At 33.7% G+C, this 16283-nt stretch overlaps 1 protein-coding gene across 6 annotated transcripts in view; it reads left to right on the plus strand.

The window, feature by feature from the left end:
• The window catches only part of ORC4 (origin recognition complex subunit 4), an 86424-nt gene that overhangs the window by 31326 nt on the left and 38815 nt on the right, over positions 1–16283 (plus strand). For 5 of the 6 annotated variants that reach the window (XM_008695887.2, XM_008695885.2, XM_008695888.2 and 2 more), the window contains 3 exons: positions 4201–4274; positions 6791–6867; positions 7454–7544. In XM_008695887.2, the coding sequence (XP_008694109.1) occupies positions 4218–4274; positions 6791–6867; positions 7454–7544 (225 nt within the window). In that variant the 5' untranslated portion in view covers positions 4201–4217. Of the gene's footprint in view, positions 1–4200; positions 4275–6790; positions 6868–7453; positions 7545–11585; positions 11592–16283 lie in introns of those variants that run through there. The other variant, XM_008695890.2, reaches the window with a different exon arrangement.

Raw genomic sequence — 16283 nt, forward strand, 5'->3', positions numbered from 1 at the left:
CCTAAAGATCCCCTGTTGCCCAGGGATTTATTTTTTTTTAATGAGCTTTCATTCATTTTGCTCATGTCTTCCTAAATACTGCTTGTTCTTTGCCACTGACCACCCACTTGGCATCACAGTAACTGACACAGCCTGTCCAACAGTGCTATACCATTAGTTTTCATCTTATGATTGGAACTGTGAGACTGTAATCTTCAGTTAGCACCATTATTTAGCTGGCTTTATCAGAGCAAATGTTTGTCCTCATCTCCTGAATCAAGCACATCTTTTTTGTTCTTTTTATATTAGGCGCCTTTCATGTCGTTTAACACCACTCTGAGATAACTATTTTCTAAAGTCGATAACTATTTTCTAAAGTATTTTTTACATACTAATTTTTGCTTTTGCTTATTTTTTTTAGTCTAGGGATTTTAATTTTTCCCAAGAAATATTGATGAATCAAAAACTATTTGTAAAAACAACTGTTAAAACATATATATCAAAACAATTTAATAATTCTTTGCAGGAAAGAAGGGCTTTTGTTTTTGATCAGGGGATGACATATAAATATAAAACATCCAGCCAAGTGTGTTTCTATATTTCATTCTTTTGTTTAAAGAGTTTATTTTTTAAAAATGTTTTTAAAGATTTTATTTATTTATTAGAGTGAGAACACAAGCAGGAGGAGCAGCAGAGGGAGAAGGAGAAGCAGGCTCCCCGCTGAGCAAGGAGCCCCATATGGGGCTCTATCCCAGGACTCTGGGATCATGACCTGAGCCGAAGGCAGATGCTTAACCGACTGAGCCAACTAGGCACCCCTGTTTGAAGAGTTTATATGAATATCCTCTGAAGGCTGTCTGAATTATCAGATGAGAAGACAAAAACTTTTTTGCTTTTCAGTAACGGAGGAAAGAAAAACTTTACTGACTTGTTTATTCCACTTGTGGCTTATGCTTTGTAATCTATTTTTCTATCTAATAGGAAGCCTTTTAGCTTATTTCATTTACCATGATGATAGTCCCCTGGCTTCGTGGTGTCTTTCCTATTCCAAATTCTCCTCTTTTGATGATCCTTAGATACTGTTTACCTCAGTATAATACTTAGATACTGTTTACCTTTAGGCTTAGCTTGAAGAGGTGCTATGTATACCCATGGGTTTCTTTATCTTCTGCAGTATCTTATCAGTTTTATCAGGTTTGGTATGGAATGAAAAGTAATCATCAATTTTCTCAGTAGCTCATGAAGTATGGTTCTGGGACTGGCAGTAGGAGCATCATCGGGGAATTTATCAGAAATGCAAATTGTCAAGTGCTGCCCTAAATCTATTAAATCAGAAACTCTGGGTATGCTGCCCAGCAATCATCATCTCTTCCAGGTGTTGAATGGCTTCTTAAACCATTAGTGATTTGAGGTCTTTGAGATCCATGTAGCTGTAGATTCTTTCTTTCTTTCTTTCTTTCTTTTCTTTCTTTCTTTCTTTCTTTCTTTTCTTTCTTCCTTCCTTCCTTCCTTCCTTCCTTTCCTTTCCTTTCCTTTCTTTCCTTTCTTTCCTTTCTTTCCTTTCTTTCCTTTCTAGATTTTATTTATTTGACAGAGAGAGAGGACAGCAGGTGGAGCAGCAGGCAGAGGGAAAGGGGAAATTAGGCTCCCCAAGCAGGGAGCCTGTCATGGGGCTTAATCCCAGGACCCTGGGATCATGACCCTAGTTGAAGGCAGATGCTTATTAATGACTGAGCCGCCCAAGCGCCCCACCCATCATTTCTTTTTATTACCTGTATTAAAAATTGTATTTTTTTATATTAAGGAGATCTCAGTGAATGTATACCATTGAAGTATTCTCTCATAATTCTGAAGTACTTTAGTTGAATTTGGACTTGATAATTTATTGCATTGTCAAAGAAGTATTGTCAAAGAAATTGTTTAGAACAAGATTCTGTGCTTTCGCTTCCCACTCTTCCCCATCCTCCTCTTGGTTCTTCTCGCCAATGTAATGTGATAATTTAGAACGGGTACACTGATCACTATGCATGGATTTGACAGAATTGCAAATCAGGTAAACCATTTAATTTAGCCCCCAAAATACTCTATGAAGGAGGTAATAGTTTTATCTCAAATTTTGCAGAGAAGAAAACTGGGGCTTAGGAAAGTTAATCTGTGAAGGTGACACCGCAGAACAAGAACCCAGATCTAGGCCCTGTTAGTACCAAAGCTCTTAAACATAGTATTACCATCAATCTCATTTCTCTAGTTCTGCTTTTCCTTACTCTGTAAGAATTTGCATTTATCTCAAATTTGATATACAGATTTTTTTTCTGGAGTTTTTACGGTTCTGATTTGAATAATGTATTTTTTTAAATTTCATCACTTGCGACTGTCTTAAGAAAAACTTAAAATTTCTAGAAAAATTTCGGTGTCTTCACTTCCTTTGCTTTTACTTTTTTCTGGTTTAATTTAAAAAACAAAAACCTTTTCATATATTCAGTAAAAAATTTAGAGTCTATATTGAGAAGTTTTTCAGACATACTAAAATGCATTTAGTAACTTCAAGTTTGAAATAAGTAGGGAGACTGTTACAATCATGGCAGAAGTATGTTAAAAGAAGTATAAGTGTATATACTGACTGGTAATTTTAGTCTTCATTTGAAATACTCCTCTTAAGCCCCAAGTCTTAATTGATGGCAGCAAATAAAAGATGAAATATACTACCCTAATTCCAGAAAGGAGAATATATTACTAATCATTTTTTTAATGTGTTACTAGTAAGCTGTCAATTGATTATAAAAAGACACAAATACTTGATGCTCCTTGTCTAACAATAATTGACTTGTGAGTTCAGATGTTGATTTATAGACCTTTTTCACAGTTAGGAGTATTTTAAGCCACAGTGAGGATATCATTTCATGTTGCCAGAAGGGTTTTTCCCCCCGCATACAGCTCTTACTTAAGGGAAAATATAATAAAATAAGTAGAATAAAGTAAAAATAGTTAATGTAAAGAGTCTCAAAGTGCCTTGCATAAACATTAGGCTTCTAGAAGGTGCCCTAGGGCAGCTGAGAAGACCACTTTTCTCCTGAGAAGAAATATTCTTAAAGGATAAGACAGTTGAATGCTCTTGAGTTTCCAGTTTGGGATCTTGGAGCCAGAAGCCCTTTGGACTCTAGGCCCTGGCTACATGGCTTATACAGTAAGGGGGAGGACAGATTTGCTTGCTATCAATCTGTCAAAGCCTTGCTCAGATACTATCCTTCCAGAGAAGAATAAAACAGCTTTCCAGGGGGTGGTGTCTAATTATCAGTATATAAAATTAATAAATGTTGATTAATGAGTTATTAAATGAATTAAATACAAATCACTTGTAACAATTCCTGGTATATAAGCAAACATTGCTTAAGTTCTTATTACCGGACTAGTGAGGGATTGCTATTGGAAATCAGTGCTAAGAAAATTAGATCTTTTAGCTAGAGGTATTAATCTGTGACTGTGTTGCCCTGAAGAAGAATTTTACAAAAGTTACCTTTTTTTATTATTATTATAATATATATTTTCTATTCACGTTATCACTGCCAACTTTGTTTTGGATATTGTGCTAAAATGCTCAGAATTTTAAAACCTGTTTGGGGATACTGGCAATTAAATGGACAGTCTTTTTTAATATAATTTGATTATGGGTGAAGAGAAATAAAGGCAATTATGGATGTTCACAGAAGAGGCATTTTACCTACCCTCTAATGATTGTGTATGTATGATGAGTAGAACAAGAAAGCGAAGGCTTTCTGGAAGGTGATGATCCTATGGGATGGATGGGAGGGAAACATTCACTATAAAGGAAACATATCGGCTTAAAAAAAAAAGGGAAGGGAATGTGAATAGTAGATTGAAGCGAAAGGTAGGAGTTAGTTGTCTGTAAGAACCATATACCATGTGGTATGGGAATGTCAAATAAGCCGTACTTAAGGAACTGTTGAGATTTTTTTCAGTTTTATTGAGAAATAATTTACATGTATTAATGTATAAGTTGAAGGTATACAGCATGACGGTTTGATATACATATATTGTGAAATGATTACCCCAAGAGATTCAGCTGAGAGTTTTTGAAGTTTGAGAAATTGGACATTTTCATGTTTTAAAACTTGTGTTTATTTTGATTCTGTAATAGTAAATTCTTAAAGAATCTCTTCAAGCCAGTAATGTTTTATATTCATGCTTTTTCTTTTTTTTAAGGATTTCAGTTTGTTAAAATGAGCAGTCGTAAATCAAAGAGTAACAACTTAATACATGCAGAGTACCTTTCACAGGTTAGTATATATTTTCGTTAACCTCAAAGTCTGTTATCATGCAAAGCTGATCAGAGAAATAGTTATCTTCTTAATTGGAATTCTCCCCTTAAGACTTATGAAGAATCACCCTTTCCATTCTCAAGTAGAGACTGTGTTACACTACTTTGACCCTTTGTAAGTCTTTAGATAGTGGGACTCCTAACTTTACTCCTGTCTTCCCAAATGTGTCCTAATTTTAGTTTACTTAAGAGTTCTGTACTTCTTCCTATTTTATTTCTTGTGATGCTGTTATAAATGGAATTTGTTTTCTTAATTTTTTTAGTTCATTGCTAGTGTATCTAAATGCAATTGATTTTTATATATTAATCTTGTATTCTGCAGCCTTGCTTTACTTATTAGTTCTAATAGTTTTTACTTTATTCTTTAGTTTTTTAATAAGACCATGTCATCTGCAAATATAGTTTAACTTCCTTTTCAATCTGGTTGACTTTTTTTTTTTTAATTGTCTAATTGCCCTGGCTAGAACTTTCAATACAATACTGAGTAACAATGACAAAAACAGACATTCTTGTTTTGTTGATTTTAGGGAAATACATTCACTCTTTCACCACTGATGTGATGTTAGCTATAGGTTTTTATAGATGCCCTTTATCAGGTTGAGGATGTTGCCTTTTTTTCCTAGTATGTTGAGTGTTTTTATCATGCGAATTTAATATTATCTGAAGTGCATATGGTATTCCAAGTGTTGAGCATATAGCTATGTGTCTGTCTCTTAAGAAATATAGTAGGGAATGGTTATACTAACTTGTCCTGGCATTTCTGCTTATCTGGCTAAATCAGAACTATAGTTTTTTCTAATCAAAACTAAATGTATGTTATTGGTATCCTTTCATGTAAGAAATGAAAGAAAATGTTTAACTCCTTTTCTTTTTTTTTTGGAAAGAAAATGTTTAACTCCTTTTCATGAAAAATTTTTAGCTGACATAATTTACATATCCTAGTAAAGTGTACAGATCTTCCACATACAGCTTAATTTCTGTATACGTGTATACCTATTTAACCTTCATCTCGGATCACTTTGAGATTTTTGAACCTTTCAGTGTTTACTACAGTTTCACTTCACTTTATCCCTTAGATTTTATACACAGTTATTGACTCTGTATTAGACTTTAATGAAGTTTGAAAAAGAAAAGGACTGAGGTTTATCTTTTGATTTCTAATGATCTTATCTAGGTAGTGGAATACACAATATGATTAGTATTACAATTATATATGCTTATTTAAATGTTTTATAGGTATCGGCTATTACCTGTATAATACTTATGTTACAGACGACTGCCTTATTTAATCTTGAGAACAGGCCTGCCAAGAAACTATTATTGTCTCTATTTTATAGACTAAAAATTTTAAGATTTAGGTAAGGCTAACTTTAAAACCACATAATCAGTTCTTTAGGCATCACTCCTCTTCCTCTTTCCCCTTCTTATATAATGATAATTAGAGTTATTTTATCTGCAGTGAATAATTTGCTTTGCTTAGCCTATGGTATATATAAACAGAGCTCAGATTTTATCTTTTCGGTACATGAAGAATTAGTCCCATGCTGTCAGTCCGAGAGAAGCAAGTAATCTTAGAAGCTTCTTGTTTCTGATGATGGGACCAGATCTGAAATAGCCTCCAAAGGTTTTTGTCTTTGAAAGATTTCTGTATTAGCAGCAGATGCAGAAAAGGAATGCCTTTAATGGTCTTTTTAAAGAATGTGCTAGATTATCTGACATAACTCAGTCTAAGCACTTTATTCTAAGGCAAACTCAAAATTTTACAAGAATTTTTTTCTTAATTCATTCCAGTGATTCCTTATTTTATAGATACAGATGAATTTAATTTCTTCCATGTAATTAAGCGTTTCCTTATATGCCGAATTACTACTTTTTTCAGTGTGTCATTCTTTCTAATTTATTTGCACTGTTTAAGCATGGGTCATGCTTTTTAAATAGTAGCATGCTCTGCTTCTGATAGGTCCTCAGTAACTATATGGACTTTTAAACTTTTATTTTCTCAGAATCCTGACTTTTATATCAAGTGCAGATGGATAGGGCTTGGGCGAAGCCAGTTTAGATTTGTTCCATCTCTAGAGATTGAGGTATGGTTCATGAGCATTATTAAGTAAGATTACAGTATTGCATCTCTTCTGTCTTTTTTCCTTGGCTGATATGTAACATACAAAGTGAAGTATTCATTTATTCACATGCAATAAAACAACCCTCAAATTGCTGATGTGGCCAAAGTAAGTAATTCTCTTGTTGAACCTCACAAGTAAATTCTCATCCTTCCTGTGGGACTTAAGATAGGTTAAAAGAACCGTTAATTTTACAACTCATGAAACGGTACCAGAACGCGAAGACAAGTTATTTAGGGAGGGTTGGATAGATTCATTAATACCTAATTCTCACTGCTGTAAATGTATATTGTCATTCATTTTTTATTTCATATATAACATTTTCATTTATATTTATTCACTTTGTTTTTATCAGGTACAAAGAATTTTACGAGAAAGATTTTGTCATCAGAGCCCACATAGTAACTTATTTGGAGTACAAGTACAATACAAGTAAGTTTAGCTAGCCTTTTGTCTGCTGTGAACCTACTTAAAGATGCCCTTAGGTTTTGCAAAAATTATCCGTACAGATTTTATCTTGAATAAGGCTAACAAACATTTTTATAGAAATAAAAAAAAATTTCTTTTTCTGTTTTAGAAACACTGAATATTATAAAGCAAGAGCAGATATAAATATTTCCATAATGAGAAAGCTCCTTACCTTTCAGTCTTGTGTTGCTTCTTTCAACTTGTATTAGGGAGAGAATTCTGAGCTTTTTGCACCTAATACTTGACAGCCAGTTGTAGAGTAAAAGCTCCAAGATTTGCCACTGTCGTCCCTTGTCCCATACTATCATGAAGCCAAGATATTTCAGACTTACTTGGTTTCCTCTTGAGGTTTCCAGAGAATCCATATTGACCTACCCTCTCTTCCGTGTTTTTCTGTGTAGGACTATATAGAGCATAAGTCAGGTGCCCAGAAAGAGAGAAAAAGGGGATGCCTATTTTTGTGCATATTCAGATTCAACTTTTAAATAGTATTACCTAGCAAATTATTCCAGCTTCCTTTTTAAGCTTTAGCTTATTTATGTCATTTCAGACATTTAATTGAGCTGCTAAAAAGAACTGCTATCCATGGAGAAAGTAATTCTGTTCTCATTATTGGACCCCGAGGATCAGGAAAGACCATGGTAAAACTATTGATTTCTGCCATTTTCTTGTTTGTGTAGCATGTGATAATTCTTATAGACAGTACTGAAAATATTTGTTATTTTCATTATCTTGTTAATTTCCTTTTTTTTCTTTCTTTAAATCATAGAAGACATGCAAGGCCTTAAAAATTAGGGTGGTATATTTGAGTTGAGGATATCGTTTTTAACTCATTTTTCTCCTCAGTAACAAATTTTCAATTGATGCTTTTTCTGTCATGGTCTTTTGTCCGTGAAGAATTTGTGATTGTCAGTAGAAAAAACAGATTAGCATTTATTGAGCATGTTCCTTGTGTCTTTTATCTATGTTCTCTACCTTACCCTATACTTTTTATCTGTGTTATCATTTATTCTTTATACTGACCCTGCAAGGTAGGCATTGTTTGTTTATGAATTAGGTAGCTCGTCATAACATGCATTCTTTTTTCCCCTCTTGTTTTATTGTTTACTGTTTAACCTTAACTCAAGTAATTTTTTCATATGTACAGTCACATCTTCTAGAATTATTTTCTACTTTCCCTCTTTATTTGCTTAGTTACCTCAAAAAGATACTCTTGCTTTTTCCCCCTCATTTTTTCTTTTCACATTCTTTATTCAGTATATGAGATAAATTATGATTTTTATGTTAAATATATTACTATTAACTTTCAGTACTTGGGCTGCATAAAAGCTCTTTTCTGCTATATTCCATGCAATGAATTTAGATTTCTTACTAACATACTTTTTTTTATTATGTGTAGAAGTAAAATTTTGTATTAAGTTATATAAATTAGAAGTAAGATTGTTTTTAAAGCAATAAATGTTGACTGTATATTAGGTGAGGTAAGGAAATAAGGACTTTACAGTTTTACTGTATCACCCAGTGGGGAGATAAATTTAGGTAATTTCCTCTTTTTTAATCTTTGAAGAATTTTTCACATTTATCATATTATAATATTTACAATAATTTTTTAGTTTTGAGCGTATTTAATGTGATTCAGTCCTTATGCTCAGTCATTTTATACAACCACTATTTCTTTATTCTTTAGTATGATTTTCCTTTGTATTTGACTTCAGTACTGTTTGGGTGGTTTTGACAGGAAAACCATGTGACTGGTATGCCTTTGAGCTATTAGAATATTTTAAATTTTTAATAATAATACTATTAACAATAGAAACACTGTGCAAAGGATATGCACAGAAAGGTCACAGAGAATTAAATACAAATCTGTCTTAAACTTTAAAGTTGTTCAGTTTTACTTATATTTAAGTAAATTAACTAAAAACATGAGCAGTTTTGTCAACTAGGTTGACAGACCTATAAAATCAATCACACTAAAATTATGAACTTACAGGAAGATAGACATGTGTTCCTGCTGGTAGTATAAATTGACGTAACTAGAATAAGAGACAGTATCTAACCACATTACAAAGTCATATGCCCTTTGACTCAGCAACAGTATTTCTAGGAATTTAACTTGTGAAATGATGTATATACAGTTATTCCTTGCAACACAATTTGTTAATAGTGAAAGATGAGAAACAACATAAATGCCCATCAACAGAGTACTGGTTAATAAATGCTAGTACATCCATCCATATAGTAGATTATTATGCATCAGTGAAAAGAAACATTTGTCTGTAGGCCAGAAAAAAAGGGATGAGGGAAAAGAAATCATATTTTTATTGGTTTGTACTGGTGTACTTCATTTTGCTTTGCTTTGTTGCACTTTGCAGATAATTGCATTTTTTTACAAGTTAAAGCTTTCTGGCAACCCTTTATTGAACAAGTATGCATGCACCATTTTTCCAACAGCATTTGTTCATTTTGTCTCTATGTCACGTTTTGGTAATTCTCAAAATATTTCAGACATTTTCATTATTATATTTGTCATGGTGATCTGTGATCAGTGATCTTTGATGTTACTATTATAATTGTTTTGGGGTGCCAGGAGCCATTCCTGTGTAAGATGGCAAACTTAATGGATAAATGTGTTGGTTCTGACTGCTCCACTCACTGGCCACTCCCCCATCTCTCTCCCTCTCCTCGGGCCCACCTATTCCCTGAGTTACAACAATACTGATACTAGACCAATTAATAACACTGTAGTGGCCCCTAGGTGTTCACATGAAAGGGAGAGTCACACATCTCTCACTTTAAATGAAAAGCTAGAAATGATTGAGTTCAGTGATGAAGGCATAACAAAAGCCAAGATACGCCGAGAGCTAGGCCTCTTACACCAAGCAGCCAAGCAGTAAAGGAAGAGTTCTTGAAGGAAATTAAAAGTGCTACTCCAGTGAACCCACCAATGATAAGAAAATGAAAGAACCTTATTGCTGATATGGAGAAAGTTTTAGTGGCCTACGCATTCCCTTAGCCTAAGCCTAATGCAGAGCAAGGCCCTGATGCTGTTCAATTCTGTGAAGGCCGAAAGAGGTGAGGAAGCTACAGAAGGAAAGTTTGAAGCTAGGAGTAGTTGGTTCATGAGATTTAAGGAAAGTAGCCGCCTCCAAAACATAAAAGTGCAAGGTGAAGCAGCAAGTGCTGATGTAGGGAAAGGGAACATATGATGAGTCATGGACACACACTCCATTTTAGAGTTCCTACTCAGAGGTGATACAGAGCACATCTCCTCACAGTTCACTGGCCAATGTGTCATATGGTCACACCGAATTTCAGGAGAGTAAAGAAGTACATTCTGCCTAGGTGACTAGAAGGAAAGTTAACCAGAAATATTTGGTGAATGTCACTGATGTCCATGACAGCTAACTTGTTTTGAGTTCGTGTGTGTGTGTGTGTGTGTGTGTGTGTGTGTGTGTGTGTGATTTTTTCCCTGTCTAGATACTTACAGAATTTCTTTATCTTAGCAGTATGAAAATTTCAGACCAGTATCCACGCTTGGGTCATAAAAACTGATTTTCTGTAAACTGCCTTAATATGAATTTAGATCTTTTTTCAGGACAGGATTTTTTTTTTTTTCAGTATTCATTGTTTTATTATCTTTGGAAAATACATCATCATATAAATGTTTGAAAAACACTTTTAGGTAGTACTCTAATTCTTCAAGAAGCTCATAGTGATACTCTGAGAAAATGAGATCTTGAGATCAGTACATTAGACCTATTATTCCATACTAAACTATGCCTCTTGAAACAAAGTGGCATTACAACAGGGAAGTTGAATCTCAGTGATATGTACATCAAAGTGTCAAGCCTATATAACTTGAACAGCTAATGCCTGGATTTATTCTGAACTTCATCTTGGAAGTTTGTCCCTAAAAGCATGGAGAAGGTTCAGAAAAAAAGGAAATAGAGTTAGTAAACACTTACAAAGATGTTTAAATACAAATTATAACTATACCCCATTTCATTAGTAAATTGGCTAAAGTAGATCTATTTTTTACCAGGAAAATTAAGCATAAAAAGAGTTCCCATATTATAACCACCCCCCATGCACATATATACAACTTCCCCTATTATTAACATCTTCCCTTAGTATGGCACATTTGTTGAAATTGATGAATCACTATTAATATGTTACTACTAACTAATGTCCCATAGTCTTCATTAAGGTTCACTCTTTGTAATGTACAATTCTGTGGATTTTAACAAATGCATAATGTCATGTACCCACCATTACAGTGTCATACAAATAATTCTACCTACTTATGCTCCTATCCCCAACCCTTGGCAATCCCTAATCTTTTTATTGTCCCCCATATTTTTCGCTTCTCCAGAATGTCACATAGTTGGAATCATAAAATATATAGCCTTTTCAGATTGACTTCTTCCACTTAACAGTATGAGTTTAAGATTCCTCTATGTAATTTCATGGCTTGACAGTCCATTTCTTTTATTTGCTTAATAATATTACCTTGCATGAATGTGCCACTGTTTATCCATTTATCTATTAAAGGAAGTCTTGGTTGGTTCCAATTTTTGGCGGTTCTGAATAAAGCTATTATAAACACTTGTATATGTGGACAGTCTTCAGCTTAATTGGGTAAATACTTAGGAGCACCAATTGCTGGATCATTTGGTAAGACCATGGTTAGCTTCATAAGAAGCTACTAAACTGTCTTCCAAAGTAACTGTACTGTTTTGCTTTTTTTCACCAGCACTGAATAAGAGTTTCTGTTGTTATGCATCCTCATTAGCATTTGGTATTGTCATTGTTTTTAATTTTAGCTATTCTAGTAGATAGGTAGTGGTATCTTAATGCTGTTTTTATTTGCAGTCCTCTAATTATGAATGATATTAAGTATCTTTTTATGTGCTTATTTTTCATCTATCTTTGGTAAGGTATTTTTATGACTGTTTGTGAATTGGGTTGATTTGTTTCTTATTAATATGTTTTAAGAGTTATTTATATATTTTGGATATGCGTCTTGCAAATACATTCTCCAAGTCTGTGGTTTGTGTTTTAGTTCTATTATTAGTTTCCTTGGCAAGCAGTTTTTCATTTTTTTAAAAGATTTTATTTATTTGAGAGAGAGCACACAGAAGTGGGGGGAGGGTGGCAGAGGGAGAGGGAGAAGCAGACCCCCTGCTGAGAAGGAAGCCCTACCTACGCAGGGGCTCAATCCCAGAACCCTGAGATCATGACCTGAGCCAAATCCATGCTCTTAATGGACTGAGCCATGCAGGCGCCCCCAGTTTTTTCATTTTAAAAAAGTTCAATTTATCAGCAGTTTCTTTCATGAATTGTGACTTTGGTGTTATATCTAAACTTCATCACTGGGACGCCTGGGTGGCTCAGTTGGTTAAGTGTCTTGCCTTTGGGTCAGGTCATGATCCCAGGGTTCTGGGATGGAGTCCTGTATCGGACTACTTGCTCAGTGGGGTTCCTGCTTCTCCCTCTGCCTGCCCCTTCCTCTACTTGTGCTCTCTGTCTTTCTCGCTTGCTCTCCCTCTGACAAATAAATTAATAAAATCTTTAAAATAAATAAATAAAACTTGATCACCAAACCCAAGCTCTTCTGGATTTTCTCCTATGTTTCCTTCTAGAAGTTTTATAGTTCCTTGTGTTTTACATTGGATTTGGTGATTGATTTTGAGTTAATTTCTTTGAAACGTGTAAGCTGTGTCTAGATTCCTTTTCTTTCTTTCTTTCTTTCTTTCTTTCTTTCTTTCTTTCTTTCTTTCTGCATATGAATATTTAAATTGTTTCAGCATTTGTTGACAAGGCTATCTTTTCTTCACTGAATTACCTTTGCTTCTTTTTCAAAGGTCAGTTAATTGTATTTGTGTCAGTCTATTTGTACCTGTATTGATTACTGTAGCTTTATTGTAGGCCTTAAAGTTGGGCAGTGTCAGTCTTCTAACTTTGTGTGCTTCTTCAATGTTGTTTTGGCTATTCTGGGTACTTTGCCTTTTTATATTAACTTTAGAATTAATATGTTAATTTCCAACTACTGGGAATTTTTTAGTTCAGTAGTTTCAGTCTATAGATCACATTAGAAAAATTGGTTTCTTAACTGTATTGAATTTTCACATTCATGAACATGGAATATCTTTCCTTTTATCTTTCTTAGGTCTTTCATTAGAGTTTTGTGGTTTTCCTTATATAAGTCTTACACATGTTTCATTAGGTTTATACCTAAGTTTTTAAATATTTTTGATTCTAATGAGAATAGCATTAAGTTTTAAATTTCAGATTCCTGGTGTTCATTGCTGATATAGAGGAAAGCAAATAACTTTTGTGTGTTATCTCATATCCTGCAATCTTGCTATAGTTGATGATTGGTTCCAAAAATTTGTCAGTTCATGGAATTTTCTACAGATGGTCATGTCATCTGCAAATAGAATAAAGTTTTATTTCTTTCATACCTGTTTCTTTTTATACCTTTTATTTCTATCTCTTGTCTTACTGCATTTGTTATTCACAGGGTATGTTTGAGCATTGATCATAAAATTAACTGATATTATACACACCCTCTTAGTACGAATTTAGGTCTGTTTTCACTAAAGAATAATTTTATTTTTGAGTATTTCCTCTCTTTCATTTCTTCTTGTCCTTTCTTAGGATTAAAGTATCCAGTTATTAAGCCTTTGTTCTCATTTCTCTGTTATTTCTCCATGTTTCTTTCTTTTTTTCTGCTCCCTCAGCATTCTGCCATATCATCAGTGTGATTTTCTTCACCATCCGTTCAGTCGTTTGCTTCTTCTAATGTGATACTGCATTTTAGTTTCTAATAATCCTTCTTTGTCTACCTTCTTGTCATGAACTTTCTTAGTTTATTGTTTTGTGTTTATCTAAGTCTGGCTTAAATGGCTCAAAATAGTTATTTTCTAAAATACACATTTTCAGTAGTAATTAATCTTTTTCATCAGTTTATTGTTTCCTTTCTTTCGTGTTACATCATCTTTATATAAACGCCTATGTCAGTTTTTCTGTTTCTTTAGGGCTTAATAAGATGATGGCCATTAAGATGGAGTATTTATCAGTTAATAAAACAGACAGATTGTTCTTGGTATACTGACAGTTTGTCCTATTTTTGTTACATCTTAAACGAGAACCCTGTGATGGTTCTTTGAAGCCATTGACCAAGTCATGGAAATGGAGTAGCTGTATTGGTTATTCTGCTTGGTGTAACATCAAATAACCAACTAAATTTTTTTACTATATAATGTAATTTAAAATATTTGGAAAGATACTGTATTTGTGAAAAATACTGAAATTTTATAATTGGTTACTTAGGTAGTTATTTCAGTGGAATATGGAAGAATCCTGTACTTTGTATTCCATTTCAGTACTATTTGATTTATACTGACTGCTACACTCCAATATTGAGAGGTCAAAGAGCTAAGGAGCACTGTTTAACTTTTGTCACTTTTGTAATTTGTTGTGTGTCGAGTATCCTGAAACATAAAATAGAGTGTTTTAGACAAGAATTCTCGTGTAAATTTTAACATAAGAAATAGGATTACACTATATTTATAACACTATCCTTGGCCAAGTTATTTGAAGTACAAAAATTTGGAGTCTACAATTAATTGATTTGTATTAAATCAGCCTGTAACAGTTAGTGTGGCTTACTGTATTTCAAACATTTTGTTAAAAAAACAGGATGTGGTTCCAAATGACAAGATTATACCCTGGAAAATACTTTTCTATATAGAAATTACTGTAGACAAAGAAACAAGTATTTGGGAATAGTAATAGTAGATAAACATAAAAATCCCTGATTGCTGGCAGGTCTAAATGAACTATGCCAGTATGTTCGTAAAATTGTTAGCTACAAAGACTGTGGAATTGGAGTAGCTGTATTGGTTATCCTGCTTGGTGTAACATCAAATAACCAACTAAATTTTTTTACTGTATAATGTAATTTAAAATATTTGGAAAGATATTGTATTTGTGAAAAATACTGAAATTATATAATTGGTTACTTAGGTAGTTAAACACAGAGTAAGTTTTAGCCATATCCAGATTGGAACTGAAATTATCATTTGAAGACATATATGCTAATACATTAAGTTATCGTTTCAGACCATATAAACACATCATGAAAAAGTTGTGAGCTGATCTAGGCCAATCATAATAACTTGTTTGAAGTAAATTCCGTTGAAAGAGTGCTATAACCTTGTTTCGGCTCTCATTTCTTTTTTTAATCACCTGGTGCTCACAGGTGCACTCCTTAATCCCCATCACCTATTTCACCCATTGCCCCCATCCACCTCCCCTCTGGTAACATCAGTTTGTACTCTGTAGTTATGAGTCTGTTTCTTGGTTTGCCTTCTCTTACCCTTTGCTTGTTTGTTTTGTTTCCTAAATTCCACATTAGAGTAAAATTATGGTATTCATCTTTCTCTGACTGACTTATTTCACTTAGCATTATACTCTCTACCTCCATCCATGTCATTGCAAATGGCAAGGTTTCATTCTATTTTATGGCTGAATAATATTCGTGTGTTTGTGTGTGTTTGTGTGTGTGTACATACATACATACTGTATCTTCTTTATCCATTCGTCTATTGATGGACACTTGGGCTGCTTCCATAATTTGGCTGTTGTAAATAATGCTGCTATAAACATAGGGGCGCAAGTATCCCTTTGAATTAGTACAAGAGGGTTCCTTTTTCTCCACATCCTTGCCAACACCTGTTACTTCTTGTGTTTTTCATTTTAGCCATTCTGAGAGGTGTGACATGATATCTCATTGTGGTTTTAATTTGCATTTCCCTGATGATGAGTGATGTTGAGTATCTTTCATGTGTCTATTGGCCATCTGTATGTCTCCTTTGGAGAAACGTCTGTTCCTGTCTTCAGCCCATTTTTAAATCAGATTATTTGGTTTTTGGGTGTTGAATTGCATATATTTTGGATACTAACCCTTTATTAGATTGCTCATTTGCAAATATCTTCTCCCATTCAGTAGGTTGCCTTTTGGTTTTCTTCGTTGTTTCTTTCACTGTGCAGAATTTTTTATTTTGGTGTAGTCACAATAGTTTATTCTTGCTTTTGTTTCTCTCGCTTCAGGGGACCTATCTAAAAAGAAGTTACTATGGCCTGTGTCCGAGAAATTACTGCTTGTGCTCCCTTGTAGGATTTTTATGGTTTTAGGTCTCACATTTAGAACATTGATCAATTTAGAGTTTATTTTTCTGTATGAAACCAAAAAGTGTCCCAGTTTCAATCTTTTGCATATGGCTCTCCAGTTTTCCCAAGACCATTTGTTTGTTTGCCTGTTGGATATTCTTTCCTGCTTTGTTGAATATTAATTGACCATATAATTATGG

This window comes from Ursus maritimus, unplaced genomic scaffold (assembly GCF_017311325.1).
Source record: "Ursus maritimus isolate PB19 unplaced genomic scaffold, ASM1731132v1 scaffold_1, whole genome shotgun sequence".
Taxonomy (NCBI): Eukaryota; Metazoa; Chordata; class Mammalia; order Carnivora; family Ursidae; genus Ursus; species Ursus maritimus.